The sequence below is a fragment of the Sapajus apella genome, unplaced genomic scaffold (assembly GCF_009761245.1).
Source record: "Sapajus apella isolate SASKATOON/1434 unplaced genomic scaffold, GSC_monkey_1.0 scaffold18, whole genome shotgun sequence".
Lineage (NCBI taxonomy): Eukaryota > Metazoa > Chordata > Mammalia > Primates > Cebidae > Sapajus > Sapajus apella.
Window position 1 is genome coordinate 32,328,540 of NW_022436958.1, and position 18,790 is coordinate 32,347,329.

At 38.0% G+C, this 18,790-nt stretch overlaps 1 protein-coding gene across 3 annotated transcripts in view; it reads right to left on the bottom strand.

The window, feature by feature from the left end:
• ABCB11 (ATP binding cassette subfamily B member 11) overlaps positions 1-17,851 on the bottom strand; it is a 115,026-nt gene extending 97,175 nt beyond the window's left edge. Inside the window, exons 1-5 of one of the 3 annotated variants that reach the window (XM_032286633.1) lie at positions 17,668-17,851; positions 4,304-4,451; positions 3,871-3,973; positions 2,465-2,486; positions 3-54 (exon numbers count right to left, since the gene is read on the bottom strand). In XM_032286633.1, coding sequence (XP_032142524.1) covers positions 3-54; positions 2,465-2,486; positions 3,871-3,946 — 150 coding nt within the window. In that variant the 5' untranslated portion in view covers positions 3,947-3,973; positions 4,304-4,451; positions 17,668-17,851. Of the gene's footprint in view, positions 1-2; positions 55-2,464; positions 2,487-3,870; positions 3,974-4,303; positions 4,452-17,667 lie in introns of those variants that run through there. The other 2 variants (XM_032286634.1, XM_032286635.1) reach the window with 2 other exon arrangements.
• Positions 17,852-18,790: the final 939 nt, after the last annotated feature.

Here is an 18,790-nt window from a genome sequence, read left to right on the forward strand (position 1 = left end):
ACCAATTGAAAGAAGCCAACTTGAATGCCATCACCTTTCTTCTCATCTTGTAACCTGAGGAGAAAAACAGGGATTTAAAGATCACCCTCTCCTATACAATGGGAAATTCTCCCTGGGTGGTGATTTTATGAGTTATTCTTTAGTAAGAAAGAAAATCCCCACTGGCTGGAAAATTCTAGCCAAAACTGATATCTTAAAAACAGGCTTTATGCTTCTAGATTTACCTCTTCTAGAGATTTCAGTATAGCTCCATCTCAGGTACTAGTGATTCACAGAGATGAATACCTGAGAGGTATGGAGAGAAGGTAAAAAGTCCTCTGTACTCCCAATTGTATCAACAAATAACTCTTCGCCCTCAGTCATGATCCTCAATCTATTTGTGATTATATGTCCTTATAGTAAGTTGAAGTGGTTGGATTAGCTAATCTTAAAGCTTCCTCATACTTAAGAATTAATGTAGTTGTACTACATTAAATAATGTTGATATGATGAAAAATTTAAGAACACTCCCACACTTCCCATAGAATCATATTTCCTTAATATTTCTCATTCATTTCATTTCCCATAAGGCCATGTTTAACCTGTCTTCGACCTCTTCAACTTCAGGGATCTTGACTTAACCTGAGTCATCCATTCCATGAATACACCCTGGACCTTGCTGTCACCAGGAACTACTGTCTAACATGTTTAACTCTTTGGCACTCTGTGGCTGTCCATGCATCTCATTTTCTAACTTCCTTCCGCCTTCCACACCTATTCATCAGCCTCACTTGAGACCTGCAGTCCCTTAAATCCTTCATTTCCTTCAATTGCTAAACCCTTTTAAGATTTTGCTTCCTTCCACATGCAGCCAAGGTCCCTCTGCCAGTCATTTGAATCACACTCTCAGCATCATCCTTAATTATTTTCCCTACATCATCCTTGAAAACTTCATCCTGCATCCAGCCAGCTGTTTGCCCTCTTCTCCTTAAGCTGGGCTGCTAGGCCTGCCGGATACAACCTCACAATCTTGTCAATGGATACCAACACAGGCAGATCTAGCACTCAGCTGCCCTGACCTTCCCTTCTGGCCCAGAAGAGAATCCCAAATCCTTTCTGAGACTCCCCACGATCTGGCCCTTGGATCTCTGACCTCACCTCCTCCAACTACTACATTCTAGTTCTCAACACTCCACTCGCCTGGCCTCTTGCTGACCTTTGTCCATGCCCAAACTGTTCCCACCTCTGAGTGTGGGCACCTGCTAGTCCCGCTCCCTAGATGCTCTTTCTTCAGATAACCACAGGGACAGCTCCCTCACCTCCACTAGACCTTTCTTCAAAAGTCACCTACTCAAAGAGTCTTCCCTGGCCAATCTTTAAAATTTCAACCCCACCCCCCACACACGATTTCATAGCTTCATTTCCATGTTTACTTTTTTTCTCAGAAAGTGATAATCACTAGCTACCATGCTATACATTTGATTTATTTATAGTGTTTATTATATCTCTCTCACTAAAATGTAAAATCCTCAAGAGCAGACATTTTTTTACTATTTTGTTCTTTTCTGTGCCCTCAGCACCTACAATAGTGTCTGACAACAAATCAAGACTCAGTATTTGCAAAATGAATGAATTAATGAAGCGAATGTGTGCTCTCCAGCTCAACGTGCAACACACACTTCATTCCTCTGCAGATTGCTCCCATTCCTGTCAACAACTCTGGCAAACTCTTACTGTGATCTTCTCATTCCATGCTCACCTCCTCTGAAAACAAAACAACTCATTAATCTTCCTGCTCATCCTCTCCTTGTCATTCATTTACATCCACACCCACTTTTTTCCCACCCAGTAAGAAATGTGTGGCTCTCAGAGGCCCAGGTTGACCTGACCACTCCCAGCCCAAAGCTAATCTTACTATGCCTAATCCCTCCCCTTTGCTGTGAATTACTTAAAATTGCTAAAATACCTTCAACCCTTCCCTGTCCATCACTCCAGTTCAGGAACTTACCTGATGCCATCCTTCCGTTTTCCAAATTAGACCTCATCTAATCCTGCCTTCATACCAAACTGTGATTAGCTGATATTTGTTCTATATGAGAATTCAAACTGTTTGGCTAAACAGAAGTATATAATAATGACACTTTAGGTTTCTACTCTTTACCTGTGGCAAAAATTTGGGTTTTAGGGACCTCCCCAATGACCATGAAATTACACTTGTCCAACTTTTCTTCTTCCTTCTTAGGTCAGGAGTTCTATGCCATTCCTGAATACACAGGGGAGATGTGGACCTAATCCAGAAGTGATATTCCAAAAGGTTTTAAAAATCAAATTATAGTAATGTTTCAAAGAGGAAAAGAATGGATTATATATATTACTTTATATGAAGTGCAAGGCACATGAAAATATTCTCTGCTTTGTGCTTTTTATAGGAATATTATGGAGTTGCTCTAGAAATGATGCTGCATTGTTGAAATCAGTCACTTACCTTGATTTCTTATCATTATTGTCTGTCAGAAAAAAATCAAAGCAAAAAAGCAGTTAATAATGACAAAATGCAATACAGTCACTAACAAATTTGCTCTGGAAAAATATTTCTATAAATTACCTTTATTCATGGAATATTACAAAATGAATTACATTATACATTACCTTTATTCATGGAATATTACAAAATGATTATTTGCCTTTTCTCTTTTCCTGCTCATGTTGTCTCTCTCTCTCTCTGTCTACACATACACACACACACGCACACACACACGAACACACTTATTTAGGGTTCAGGACTGCTGCTATCTTTACTACATTTCTGGACTTTTCTTCAGGACATAAAATATTTGCATCATCTGATTATCAAATGGAGAGCAACATTTCTAAATTAGCTAAAGAAGATCTGATTTTTGAACTACAAAATAAAACTGATATTTATTTTTTGTTTGGTTCTTTAAAAGCATCAGAATTTATCTGTCTAAAATATAGACCACAAATTAACAATAAGATGTTAATTAACAAGGTGTCATTGACACTTCTGCACCAGTAGAAACCATGGGATTGAGACACATATTGTCTTCCTTAGTGTAGGTCACAACAGATGCAGGGCAGGCTGTGAAAGTGGGGGTTAAAGCCAGGGTAATAAGGAAGCCACTAGGGAGCTTTGTCATCCAACACTATCATGCCTCTTTACTCTTATTAAATCAAATTAAATTAAAATGTCAGAGGGACCCTGGACTCTTTCTGTTGGCATTTTAATTTAATTTAATTTAGAGTAAAGAGGCATGATAATGTTGACAGATGCCAATATTTTGGGCTTGGGGATCAAACACAACTGGATTGGAATTATGGTTTCATTAATTTTACTCATATGACCCTTGCCAAGTTTAAAAAAACATATCCAAGTATCAGTTTTATCATCTGTAAAATGTAAAATCATAGGGTTAGAAAACAATAGCTTAGAACCATCTGAGCCCAGGACATCCCAGGTGCTAGTGCTACAGGACCCCTTCACGTGATCTCATCCTGTTCTGAAGAGTCTAGGCACAGCTCTTCTCAAGGAGGAGCGCTCACTAAATTGTGATCAATAATAACAGTGACAATACAGGAATCAGGTTAATCCTAACAGCCACTGCTGGAACAACCCTACTCTACGTAGGAAAGGTGTTTGTGAGAGATGCTTTCATTCACCCACACTTGGTGTTTTCTTACCTAGTGCTTCCAGATATTACATGACGTGGATTCTAGGGAGAGCCACACAGTTGTGTGTAAGAATCACACCCAATGATAGTTCTACCTACTGTTGCTGATTTTTTTTCTGCTCCTTGAAACTTCGCTAGCGTGTCCCACTTTTGTTCTCACCTCTCCCTGTACCAGATGTAGTGAGAGAAAAAAGCCACTTACATGATTTGTCTGACTCAAAACCATAATTCTCGTCTCCAAATTTCTTTACACTTCGAAGAATTACTGACTCAGACATGGTAATAGCAATCTGCAGCCAACAACCCTATAAAATAAAATAAAATCATCATTGCAATTATTATCTCTTTTTCCTTCTTTAACCAAAGTAGCCATATGAAAGAACAGTTCCAGAAATAATCTTTACTAATCAATCTCAGACAAAAGCAGGTTTTTAAATTGGTTAAACTCCCCGAAAGAGGCTAATTATCAGGAAAGGTAAACCACAGCCACGGATAAAAGTTTTTTTCTAGTTGTTACTTGGATGCTTGTTTCTTACAGCTTAATTGTAGGAAAGATAAACCAAAACCATTGATAAAAGTCTCCTCCAGTTGTTGGATGGATGGTTACTCTTTCTGGTTGTCTGTGCTCTATTTACTTTTAATGAGAAAACATGAAAACCATGAGAAAGGCAAACCAACTGGTGATGCTCTTTAGTCAGTGTAGTTGATGAACGGCACCCAAATATTGTTGGGTAACCTTCAGTGTTCCTTTGTAAATATAATCTCAAGATAAGATGAGTCCAGCTGGATCAAGGGAACAGAGGGGGGACATTTTCTAAATAAAATGTAAATGTCGATAGAGTCATGGTTATTATAGACATTAGATTATGACTATATAATCTAATGTCTATATCCTGGAATTCTCAGACTTTACGCTCTATAAACTGATTTATTCACAGGGGAAAAAACTCAGTGTATAGAGGGTACAGTGTGAGAATTCCAGGATAAAGACATTAGATTCAGCATGGAGTTTATGCTTCACTAACTTCTCTGCTTCAAACATATAGCAATGATGGACAACATGTTTTAAAAAAGAGAGACAGTCAGACTCAAATAAATAAAAATAAACATATTCAGGAACCAGAAATGACAGAGAAGCATCAAAGAGCATGGAAGCAGCTGGTATTTTCCTCTCAGTGTCTGGATGCAGACGGATGTAAGGAACAGGAAGTTAGAGACCACCTCTTTGCATGGAGCCAGAGAAGCTAATGTGGGCCTCTTGCACTGCTGAGAAGATCCTGAGGAAACTGCTGCCCACCACTGAAGCAGCTATTCCTTATAATGAAATGCATGCCCATGGAGGTTATAGAAGGAGATAGTGATGTATATTATATACATATATACACATAGAAAAGATATACAAATAAGAGACAGGAAGGTGGAGCTATGAAAAGCTTCTAACCTCACTTACTTGGAATCCCAGAAGCAGAGAGTAGAGAATGACAGAGGTGTAATAAGTAAAGAGATAATTGCTAGGAACTTTCTGGAAGCTATGACTTGATTCTTCAAATTAACAGTAGATTCCAAGAACTGATTGGAATAAATAGTAGTCAAAACTTAGATACATTATATAGAAATACAGTTGTCTATCAGTAAATGCGGGAAATTGATTCCAGCACTCCCACATATACCAAAATCCAGGTATACACAAGTCCCACAATCAGCTTGTAGAACTTGTGCATAGGAAAAGTTGGCTTTTCATATCCACTGGTTTCCAATCCTGAGACTACTATATTTTCCATCTGAGATTGGTTGAAAACAATCTCCATATAAGTGGACCTGCAAGTTCAAACCTGTGTAGTTCAAGAATCAAACTATAGCAAAGCACCAAGAATAAACACAATCCATCCTAAAAACTGTGAAAGGGGGAAATACATTATCCAAATATAAAGAAAAGACTGACAGAAATTTTCTCATCAGCAATAGAGGGTAGAAAACAGTGGAGTAATGTCTTCAAAGTACTGAGAAAAAAGTAATCTTTAATCAGAATGTTATACTGAGTCAAAAAGTCATTCAGCATATTTCTAGACATTCAAAGTCAAGAGGGTTGCCACTTACAGACCCATATAAAACAACTACTAGAGGATGTGCCTTAGCAAGAAGGAGTATCCAAAAGGGAGCCATGAAAGAGAGAAACAAGGGTGAGCACAAGAGTTAACAAAATACATCAGGATGGCCAATCAAATATTGATACCAAGTATAAATTTTATATTCCAAAAGAGCATAATTAAGACTCTACATAATATGTAATCCCAGCCCTTTGGGAGGCCAAGCCAGGTGATAACCTGAGGTCAGTAGTTCAAGACCAGCCTGACCAACATGGTGAAACCCCAAGTACATCTACAATAATAGTATAGATATGAGTGTATCTTAAACACAAGATAAGGTGTTTGATATGCAGATACTTATGTTAGGTTTATTGTCATGACAATCTATGGACATTGTTTTACAATTATAATTAAATATATATTTGATTAAACCAAATGAAATTGCCAGTATTTAACCATTCTTTAATTACAAAGTTCAACTAATATCTGAACAAAGTTCAACCAATATCTGAAATTTTTAAGAAAAAGCAATGAAAAAGTACCAATACAATCTATAGCTTCTAAATAAGCAAAGGATTAAAAACTGAGTATGTAGAAAACTTCGTCAATCCAACAAAAGTTAAAAGTGAAAGAAGACAGTCTCAAAAGACCACATACTGTATGATTCCATTTACATGAAATGTCCGAGATAGGCGAATCTATAGAGACAGAAAAGAAATAAGTGGCTGCCTAAGGCTGGAGTAGGGGTGGGGGTGGAAAGGGGTTGAGGAGAGACTGGTAACAGATATAAGGTTTCTTTTGGGGATGAAAAAAATGTTCTAAAGTTAGATTATGGTGATGGTCACACAACTCTGTTAATAATGAAAATCATTGAATTGTATATTTTAAATAGGTGAACTCCATGATATATAAATTATACCTTCAAAAGGCTGTTGTTGTTGTTTTAAAAAGACAGGTCAGTTTATTGAATTTTTAAAAATCCAGATATATACTTTATTTTTTTGAGACAGAGTCTCACTCTGCTGCCCAGGCTGGAGTGCAATGGCTCGATCTCAGCTCATTGCAACCTCCACCTCTGGGGTTCAGGCGATTTTCCTGCCTCAGCCTCCCAAGCAGCTGGGATTGCAAGTGTGCGTCACCACACCTGGCTAATTTTTGTATTTTTAGTGGAGATAGGGTTTCACCACGTTGGCCAGGCTGATCTCAAACTCCTGGCCTCAGGTGACCCATCCACTTCAGCCTCCCAAAGTGCTGGGATTACAGGCATGAGACACCACACTGGGCCAACCCAGACATATACTTATTATAAAAGAAGTTACATATAAAATCATAAAAATGGTCAAAAATTAAAGGATAAAAAGGATATGTCATGCAAATACTGATTTCTCAAAGCTATTATGTTAATGTCAGAAAAAATAGCATCCATGTTCAAAACAATAATGGATTTTTAAAAAAACATATAATAGTCAAAAGCATAATCCAGCTAGAAGACAAATCAATTATTGGATTGTATATACCCAGCAACTTAACACAACATAGGTTGCAACTGCAATAACATATCTTTATTAGAAACTGTAAACAGACAAAAAATTAGAAACAATAAAAGCTTTGAAAATCAAAAATAAGTAATTATATGTAATTTACTATATAAAATTTATGTTTTTCTTAAAATTTTCAGACATTGGCTGAACTCTGTTCAGATATTAGTTGAACTTTCTAAGTAAAAAAAGATTAAATATCGGCAATTTCATTTGGTTTAATCAAATATATATTTAATTACAATTGTAACACAATGGCCATAGCTTTTCATTACAAATTTCATTACTATGGAACCTGCAACCAAGACATTTTTCAATTACATTTGGCATTTTTATAAAACTTACCCATTAATAACCCATCAAAAATGTCTACAAATAAAAAATACTATGTATTTCTCTATATTGCTATTATTCTAAAGAGTGTATATTCTGACAATAATGCAATTAAATAAAAACTAAAAAGTTAAACACTAGTAAAACATATACATATATTCAGTAAAACTGTGTGTGTGCTACAAACTTTAAAATACATATGCAGATAATTATGGGTTAATGATGAAATCACTACAGAAATAGAAAATATTTAAAACAGTGATAATAAATATATAAAATCTTGTGGGCTACACCTAAAAAGATACCTCAAGATTTATTTATAAACATAAATGCATTTTGTTCTTTCAGAGATTAATAAATGAATTATGTTCTAATCAAGAACCTATAAAAATGCAAGAATTATACAATAGGAAACAAAATAAAATGAAAAACAGTAGAAAGGATACATCAATTAAAAAGTTGTTGTTTAAAATAACTAAAAATATGCAAGTCAATAAGACTGCTGAATAGAAGATACATAAATCACAAATACGAATAGAAAATGGGAATGGTAAAATAAATAAAGTTTTAAATCATAAGCAAATACTATGAGTAATTTTATGGTAGTAAATTTGAAAACCAGGATAAGATTGATTTTCTAGAAAAATAAAGTTATCAAAATTTATTCATAAAGGAAAACTTAAAAAGTAATGCCTATTAAAAATATTGATTCAATATTCAAAAGTCTCACACCTTAATAAACAATAGGGCTAGATAATGTTACAGGCAAATTTTACCAAAACTTCAAACAGTAGATAATTCTAATCTTATATATAAATGGTTTTGGTGAAAAGAAAAATAGGAAAAGCTACCCAAATCATTTTATAAAGCGAGTATAATCTTGACATCAAACAAGGATAAAAATAGGCTTTTCCTTGAAACTTCTGAAAACTGATTTTAAAATGATAAATAAAATACATTAAATATAATTAAGCAGTTTATGAAAAAAAAAAGAATCAATGCTGATCCCAAGAATGCAATGATTACTTAAGGTAAAAAAAATTTAATCATTTTAACATACGCAAACAAATATTCAATAAAAAAATCATTATCCATTCCTGAGTTTTTAAAACCTATAAAATTAGAAAAAATCATTATTTTGCAAACACAATGAATAAATTTGGGGCAATAATCAGCAGTGAATACTAAAATCATTCATTGAAATATTGGCAAAGATGAAATATCCAGTAGTACAAAGTATTGTGAAGATATAGATGAAAGACTCCTTTCATGCACCGCTAATGAGAATATAAATTGACTGAATGACTTTGAAGAGCAATTTGGAAATATCTAACAAGGTTAAAAATGTTAATAACCCAGGTCCCAGAATTTGGCATTTTCCTTAATAATTTTAAAAATGATTAACAGTAAGATGGCATTTAATACATGCCAGGCACTGTTCTAAATGCTTTATACATGCTATGCCATAAAACCTCCCAACAGCCTCCTGAGACGGGTACTATGACTATCCACATTTTCCAGACAAGGGCACTAAAGTATGAAGAATTAAATCACAAGCTCAAGAGCACAAGTTAGTAAGTGATACAGCCAAGACAGAAACTCAGAAGATGCACACAGAGATATGTGTAAGCTTGTTTATTGCAGAATTTCTTTGGAAACAAAAAGCTTGGGGAAAATATAAACAAACAAGAGATTGATTCAATAATTTATGGAATAGACACACAATGGAATATTATCTAGCCATTAAAATCAGTGAATCAGCATAGATAAATCTCAACAAACATAAGTTTAAACAAACAAGAAAGGAAGTTTTAGAATGATACTGTATGATGTTATTTATATAAAATGTTACCTGCAAATCTCTATTTATAATGTTCATAGATATATAGATACACAGTAGAAATATAAAGACTTGCCTGAAACTGATAAGCAGTGAATTAATGATAGTGGTTACCCCTAAGGAAAAGAAGTGGAATGAGCCTGGGGAGGGGCTCAGAGGGTCCCTGACCTGTGTCTGCATCTTTTACTTTCTTTTATTTTTTTAATTTTTTTTTATTTTTGTATGTTTATTTTAATTTAATTTTATTTATTTTTTTTCCCATTTATTTATTTTATTGCATTTTAGGTTTTGGGGTACATGTGACTTTTACTTTCTTAAAACAAAAAAAGTTTCAGCAAGTATGGCATAAAGTTTAAGATATGATAAAGTTGGAGGGAAATAATTTGGTGTTCATTAAATTTTTCTCTTTTTTTCCTGTGACTTTAAAATATTTCATGATATAGACACAGGAAGCACATGGAGTGGAACAACACACACTGGGGCCTGCTGTGGGAGGGTGGTGGGGAGGGTATTAGGAAAAATGGCTAATGCATGCAGGGCTTAATGCCTAGATGATGGGTTGATAGGTATAGCAAGCCACCACGGCACATGTTTACCTATGTACCAAACCTGCACACCCTACACATGTACCCCACAACTTAAAATAAAATTTTAAAAAGAACAAATGGAAAGCTGGATAATGCTGCAAAACAGTTAGCATTGGCAAGCTAGGGATGGAGGCACTACGCATCAGCACCATGTTTTTTTCCAACTTAAGCAGCATACCACTCCTAAATTTAAAAAATATCATTTTGCAGAAAATAAAATATATCATGAGAGAAAATAATTTCTTTTACTAACCCTGGTGAATCTCCCTTAATTAAACAAATTGAGTAGTTTTGATTTTCCAGAAAAATTGTGAAGATGGTACAAAATTCCCATGTACCCAACACAGTTATTAATGCGTTACACTAGTATTCATGTACCAATGTGCATTGTAAATGTCTTACATTAGTATTAATGAACCAATACTGATACATTATTATTAGCTAGATGGCATAATTTGTTCAAATTTCCTTATTTTTCACCTAATTCCTTTTCTGTTCCAGGATTCCATCTAGAATACCAAATTTAACATGTTACATTAAGTTGTCATATCTTTTAAGCACCCCTTGGCTATGACAATTTCTCATACTTTCCTTGTTTTTGATGACCTTGACAGTTTTGAGGAGTGCTGATTACTTATTTTGTACAATGTCCCTTAATAGAATATTAAGAAGTACAGTGAGAAATATTATTTAATTAAGTAGTTTATGAGGCTGTTTAAAACATACTAAAAGAACTAGATTCAGAATTCTTTTATTCAAAATCAAAATTTGTTCACTATAGCAGTATTACAGAGACTGTAACATTTGTTGGTTACACAATTTTTGAAGTTTTAACCAAATTTTCTTCAAAAAACATATTCTTTAATAATGAGAAAATAATAAACAACATTTAACCACAGATATGTTATTGCATTTTCTAATTTTAAAATACAACATTAAAAATTTAGTCTCCAATTACTTTTTCCCTGGCTTAGCTCTCCATTTAAAAAGTTTCTTTCTACTGGTGTGCAAATATTTTGCAGTATTTAGAGGACAGCGTTGTAGTGTCTTGCCCATGAAATTTGGAGTCTCTCAGATCCTGATACTACCTGTTGATTCACTATATGTAGTTGGATTTGTTTGTTTGTTTTGGAGGAAGAGTTTCGCTCTTGTTGCCCAGGCTGGAGTGCAATGGCACGATCTTGGCTCACCACAACCTCCACCTCCCATGTTCAAGCCATTTTCCTGCCTCAGCCTCCCTAGCAGCTGGGATTACAGGCATGTGCCACCACACTCAGCTAATTTTGTATTTTGAATAGAGACAGGGTTTTTCCCTATTAGTCAGGCTGGTCTTGAACTCCCAAGCTCAGATGATCTGCCCACCTCAGCCTCCCAAAGTGCTGAGATTACAGGCGTGAGCCACTGTGCCTGGCCTGGATTTATTTTTTTATCTCTCTCCACGTCCTGATTTCTCCATCTTTCATATCAGAGAGTGGTGGTGATGGTGGTAAAATCCACCTTGCAGGACTGGTGTGAAGATGAAATGAAACTGTATCTGTACAGCAGTTAGCACAAAGGGAGATAGCAGCTGACATTCCCTTTGTCCTTCAAGCTTAAAGACCAAGTCCCCACTACCTGATCCTCAACCCCACCTGCCCTTCCAGGGTCATTCATAGTAATGTGTCCTCCATTAAGCACAGAAATACTAATCCACTAACCTATTCTCTTTGCTTTCCTTCTCTGTCCCCTTGGCAATTCCATACATTTGGTTTCACTTGCTTACATTTTTTTTTTTTTTTTAAGAGACGAGGTCTCACTATGTTGCCGAGGCTGGAGTGCAGTGGCTATTCACAGGCATGATCCCACTACTGATCAGAGCGGGAGTTTTGACCTGCTCCATTTCTGACCTGGGCCGGTTCACCCCTCCTTAGGCAACCTGGTGGTCCGCGGCTCCCAGGAGGTCACCATATCGATGCCGAACTTAGTGCGGACACCCAATCGGGATAGCGTACTACAGCCCAGAACTCCTGGGCTCAAACGATCCTCCCACCTCAGCCTCCCTAGTAGCTGGGACTACAGGTAGCACCCCTGCACCCAGCCACTTGCTTACATTTTGCTTCTTTCTGAATACCCCTACAAATCATTTTTGTGGTTTCTATTTTACTGTTAAAAGTAACATTCCAAAAGGCAAAAATCCATCAAAGCATGGGTGTCTATGCCCAAGGCATTGTCAATGCCCCTGAGTCAGTGAGCACCAAGAACACATCTATAGTTAAACAAGTTGTGTTTGCTATTCACTGCACTGAGGGAGGACACACTGTCAGGGACTGTGGGGCATCTCAGTAAAACGGTGTTAGAAAGAACCGATTATAGAACTTGGGCTTTAGTCAGGTGATTTGGGGAAGGATCTAACGTAGTGGGGGTTTGTTCTAGTTTGTATGCTGTTAAAAAGCTGGGACTGGCCGTGGGCCCTGGCTCAGCCCGTAATCCCAGCACTTAGGGAGGCCGAAGCGGGAAGATCACCTGAGGTTGGGAGTTTGAGACCAGACTGACCAACGTGGAGAAACCTCATCTCTACTAAAAATATAAAATTAGCTGGGCATGGTGGTGTATGCCTGCAATCCCAGCTACTCAGGAGGCTGAGGCAGGAGAATTGCTTGAACCGGGGAGGTGGCGGTTGTGGAAAGCTGGGACTATGTTATGACTAGATAAAGAAGCAGCAGCCATTCATTTAGCAAGATGTTTGGTATTTTATGGGTTGCACAGTGACCTTGACCTTGCCTTTGCTGAGAACAAAGTACAAATTGGCCTTGCATAGACTCAGGGTAACTTTGAGGTTGGTATTCTATGACATTGTCTATGTCTAATAAGAGAATAACATGGCTCAGGTGTGAGTACCAGGCCAGCTACAGAATGGAACAGGCTGTTCTTTTGTTTGTTTATTTTCTTTCTCAGCATCAAGTGCATCACTCTGAACTTTGGTAGTCCACTGCTTTTTTTTGACAGGCCAAGGAGCTACACTTCAGAAGATGCATGCTATCTAGGGCTAAAGGCATGCATTGGTTGTTCATTCAGAAATGGAAGCCAGTCCCTTTATCTTTGGGCAGTTAGAAACGGCAATGATGACTTTTGAAGGCCATTGTGTTGAAAATCTTAATTACTTGCCTGTACCCACAAAAACACTGGAAATTTTATAACGCTAAGTTTGGGAAAGTGCATTGAAGAAAACTAAATTGCTAGAAAGAATAAACAAAGGCTTTGCCTGAGATATTTGCCAGAAAACAGAATGTTTCAGAATTGGATGTTGGATGAATTGTCTTCTGTCATATAAATGTAGAATATATATTTGATATATATCATTAGACCATGTTTTCTCCCACTGGCTAATTCTTTTCATTAGGTGAGATGTTGAGAAACTCATACAAGAGATCCTGGAGGACATGGCTGCCAGTTTCTGAAACCCTGGAAATGCAGTGGGAATGTAGTTTTCGGTGGTAAACATATTTGTTTTGCAGGTTCTTGAGAGCATACCTCCTCCTCATTTGGTACTTTCTATGATTTAAGAGTACCGTGATGTTTTGCCACATTATTTTTCCTCACTGGTTACAAGCAGACGGAATGTCCTCTAATTCTACTCTCTCAGCCATTCGCTGTAACACTTTTTTAGCACCTAACCCAATAACTTGATTTGAGTTTCATACATTGCAGGAAGCTTTAATTAGGATTTAACAAATTTACAATAACAAAATTTTACTTTAACACAAGAAATCTCAGAGCTGAAAATAAGGTTCAATGCTATTTCATTTTTACTGTGTTACTTTTATATATTAAATTATTTTAACCTCCCCAAAAATCTCTTCAGAAACAGATTGAGAATTTTCAAGGTATTCCAGAAAAGCATATCTTCCAATAAACTTAAGGGAATCTAGGAGTAAAAAGTAGGAAATCGAGATGTTTAAGCACCTGTTGGCAGACTTTGGCCACCTAATCATAGAATCCCCCCAAGAATTCTTAATTGCTCACACCAACTCCAGTGTCCCTCTCTGCTAAGCGACATGTGGTCTATAACGTGCACACTACATGTGCTTCCATTCAACTCTCCCGGGTTGAATTTTTTTCTTGTGTAATCTTATCAACACAGATAGGCACATTAGAGGACAGTCTCCTGACCATTACTGGTAAAAACATAACTTTCCACCCTAGAACTCTAACACAGCATTCTGAAAGATCTCACTGCTGGGGAGGAGGAGATGGGGGAAGAGACACCATCAGCTAGATGGTCACCTGAGAGAAACTAGAGCTTTGAGTAATCTTGAAAATGGGGCTGAATGAGCAGTACCACAAGGGTCCTGAAGCCATCAGAATTGGAGGAGATACAGGGTTCTATAAGCCATGCTAGGAAGAAATCAAAGATCCTGAGAGAATAAAATGTCAGTGCCCACTCCCGGCCAGCACACAAAGGCTGCTAGTGTGAACTGGTGAAGATGTCAGCCTGGAGCAACAGATGAACAGGCCGAACTTCACCACTGGCTGGGATCAATACTAGCAACTGGCTATGGGTATTGTAGAAGAATTGAAGAAAGAAAAAGGGTCTGGGTTGAGAAAAAGTTGTCTCCTGAGCTGAATCCTTCTGGGCTGAAGGGTACGCTACCCTCCTACTTTTGTAGATATAGCTTTATTGGAACACAGTCACACGCATTCATTTTCTATTGTCTTTGGGGACTTCCGTGCTACAATGACAGACTATATGGCCCTTGCTCTCTCCCACACCTGAAATATTCACTATCTAGCTCTTTACAGAAAATGCCAACCCCTGTACTGTGAGGTAAGTTCAGGGCAGCCGAAATCCAAGGAAGAAATCTCTGAAAACCTGATTTACCTACCCTAAAAATTGTGTGGAGCACCAGCCCTCCAACCAGCCCTACCCTCATGGAGCTTACAATGTGGCAGGGAAGGCAGACAATATGTGGGAAATGATTTGTCAAGCAGGATGGCAGGGAGAAAAGGGGAAGTACAGACATCTCCTGGGCCCTCGTGCAGAGGAGCTGCCTTGTCTAGAGAGCTGGAGATGGCTCTGGAGCAAGTGCTCTGTAGCATGAGACACTGAAGATGAGAGCAAGTTCACCATGGGAAGAGGAGAGGGAAGAGCAGCCTGGGCAGGGAAGGGCACATGTAAAGGCCCATACCCAAGAGACAGCACAGCTGAGTCCATGGCCGAAGAAGCCCAGTGAGTCTGGGGGAGGCAGATGGGCCACGTAGGAGGACGTAGCTGGTTGATCCTTCGGGTTCTCGTGATCCTTACCACTGAAAACATGGGACCTTATCCTAAGGGCCATTGAAAACCAATGAAGTCTTTTAGGCAAGGAAAGAATATGATCAAATTTGTACTTTAAAAAAGATCTCTTGATCAGGCTCGAGAGTTGGAGCTCTCATCCAGAGAGGTTAGGAAATGGTTTGAGAAGGACCGAAATCCCATCAGACCAAGAAGAGGCAGAGATGGCTCTGTCTGTGTTCTAGGATTTTGCATTTTCTCTGAAGAGATTTGTTCCACTTTCCATTTAATTTTTACTCAAATACTATTTTTGAAACAAGTTGACCTTTGCTAGACTTAATTCAGGAGGAAGAGGGTTTTTTTTTTCCACATTCAGGCCAAGATGGTAAGAAGAATCTAAATGTCTTAAAAGCCACTGAGGAGCTGGGGACAGTGAGGGGAACCAGGCCAGGCCCAGGAGTGGAGAGCACCTCCCCTCACCATGTCCCACAACTCACTGTGAATATTCTGATCATGTGAGGGTCCCTTGTGGCTTTTCTCTTGTGAAGTCTTGCCCTCTGCAAAGCCTTTTAAGACCCCAGCCCCACAAACTCCCCCTTCACAGAGCTGCTGAGAGAGAACAGAAGTACCCCCGCTCCTCTTCAATTTGGATGTCACTTTCTAAGCTACAGTTTTCATTTCATTTTTTCTTTTTAAAAAAGGCCCTTAAAACATCTTTCACTGCTGACATTTAAAAATGTAGGTAGGACAGCTTTGTTATTATCAGCTCAGCAAACGATTTCTTTATCTAAAAGATCGTTAGAGGAGAAAGAAACATTGATATATGCTAAGAAACAAGAAAAATAGAAAAGCATTATTTTCCAGATAAGCTCCTTGTAGGTTGATGGTGTGTGTCAACACTGCGGGAGAGCCTGTCTGGGGATAGACTAAAATGAGACCTTTCCAGCCCTGAGGGCTACGGTTGACAGAGAAGGGAAATGAATACACAGTGACCCCATTGGCCACATAAGCCCTTTCTTCAAAGTTACCACTGAGGGAGAGGACTAAAGAATTGCTCAGGAAGAAAATAGAATGTAACACCAAAGTTAACTGCCACAGCGATTTTCTGTCTCTAAATGTACAGTTGTTTCCTTTTGACCAAGCAAAACATAACTCCAATATTTGATTCTGCAATGAAACTTGGGCACTTCATGGCAATTGTAGCATCTTTTAAAACCACAAAATGGGTGTTTTCCCCCCTAAATAGTTTCTTAGCCCATTTTTAGTAGTCGTCCACTAAGATTTATCACCATTATTCTTAGTATTAGGACACAAAAATTACTCAAGGGGCTTGGAATCTAGAGTGGGGAGGAGTGCAAACAGAAGCTCCTAGGCAGGGAAATGGAGGCTTCAACCAGAGACAATCATAATATCACAGAGCGCAGCAGGGGGAGCTAAGGTGGGGGGTGGGGTGAGCAGTGAGGGGGTGGGGTGAGCAGTGAGGGGATGTGGCTGCCCATAGAAAAGAACTTCTATTAAACAACAGCCTGTAAATAAGTTAGCACTTCAAATGTTTCATAATAGCCACCACTGGATCCTAATATTAAAAAGTTTTAGGTATAACCACTATAATTTGTCTCTAACATGTGTAAAAACTATTCCCCCTCAAAATGTTGACAAATACTTTTATTCCCAGTCTGAAGTGTGAATAACATTTGATCTCTGTGCTCAAGGCATTGGCAATATATGATTCCCACTGGCTTGAGTAACCTAAAAACTGAAATTAGATCCTAGAAACCAACTTTCTCCCCTCTAAACATGCATCCACAGCTAATATTTTTTAGTATCTATATTTTTGAAAACTGGGAGAATGAAGAAATGAGTATGGTGTTAGAGAAAAGATAAAGTCAGTGGAGTTCTGTGTTAAACCAACTTTCAAGGGTAAAATTTGTGATTATTGAATTTGTGATTATCAGAGGAAACAGAATTATGCTTTCATAAAGCTAAGTTAAAAAAGAAGCCTACTGGTGTTTTTACTTTGGGTAGATTATTCAATCTATTCAATCATTTGTACCACACACCCAAGTATAACACACACACACACACACACACACACACACACACACACACACACACACATTCTCAAGAGATTGATGCATAAAATAGCATTATTATAAAAAAAGACAGCAACCAAGAGTCATCTGTATTGTGTACAACATTATGAAATCATTAATGCATCCTGCAAGTTTCTAAACAAGTATTGTAGCATTGTTTATCACAGGACAAGAGACCAGTCTTTAATAAATCGGAAACACTACACCCCACAAAGTAAAAGTTAAAGGGAAGAGGGAATGGATTTGCAGAGACAAGTATAAGTCGCTTACCTGTGAACGTGAATTCACAGAAGCCCGAGGAAACAATGGACTCCACTGTGGAGAGTGAAAAGGTTTCACAACCTTTTCCAACCTCAGTTTTCATCATTCTAAAGCACTGAACAGAATTCAAGCTTTTTTGAGAACATTATCTATTTGCCTAAGGGTCAATGTCCCAAAGGTCAGCCTAGGCACAGTTCAGTGACATACGAGAAACATACTCAGAGCAATAACCCCAAACACAGAGTGTGCTTGGGAAACCCTCTGAGGGTGTCAACAGGCCTTGGAAAGTGCTGATTCACCTTGGAAGGAGAGGCAAATTAAGCAGAGTGGGCCCAGCAAGAGCCCTGGGACTTGGGCTATCCCAACCCTTATTTTTTACAGGCCTGTAGTTGTGAAAAGTTACTTAAAAACATAACAAGACAAAAAAGAAAAAATACCTTTAAACTTTCCCTCTCAATATAAGAGATGACTCTTGGAAAATCCCTGGTTGCAGGCTCCAGATGCTCCTGGCCCAGTCACAGAGTTTTATGGAGACAAATACCCTAAAAGAACATCTGAAATAGCCTTGCTCAAAAGTCTGAGTGCATAGACAACTCTTGCACCCTGGCATGAACAGTCATTAACCTCAGGCTTGGCGTACCAGATGAAGCTCTGTATAAGAAGGCATGAACGATATTATAAAGGTTCAAATTAACAGAATCTCAAGTCAAATAAGCATGTGGAGCTCCTCCAACATATTTGTGCTGCGTCTTCCTCTCCCTTCTTCTTGTGAGTCTGCATTTTTCCTACAATGTTCTTATTATTTCTCCTCTGTGCCTGAGCTTACTTTTCCCTAAGTGCACCTCACTCCAGCCTTCAGCAATGAATAGTAATAGGCAACATTGGTCAAGATTTGGTTGGGTGCCTGGCCAACTTCAAAAATGTTATTTGTATTACTTCATTTGGGCCTCTCAACAGCTCTAGGAGTCGGGTGCTATCATGTCATTTTCATTTTATACTTGGGGAAACTGAGACACAGAGAGGTTAAATAATTCACCCAAGGAGTGTCAACTAGTAGATGTGAAGCCACACATCCGTCTGTGCTAACCTTCTTCCACTCTGTGCTCTGAAATGCAACTGATGGGTCAGTGCT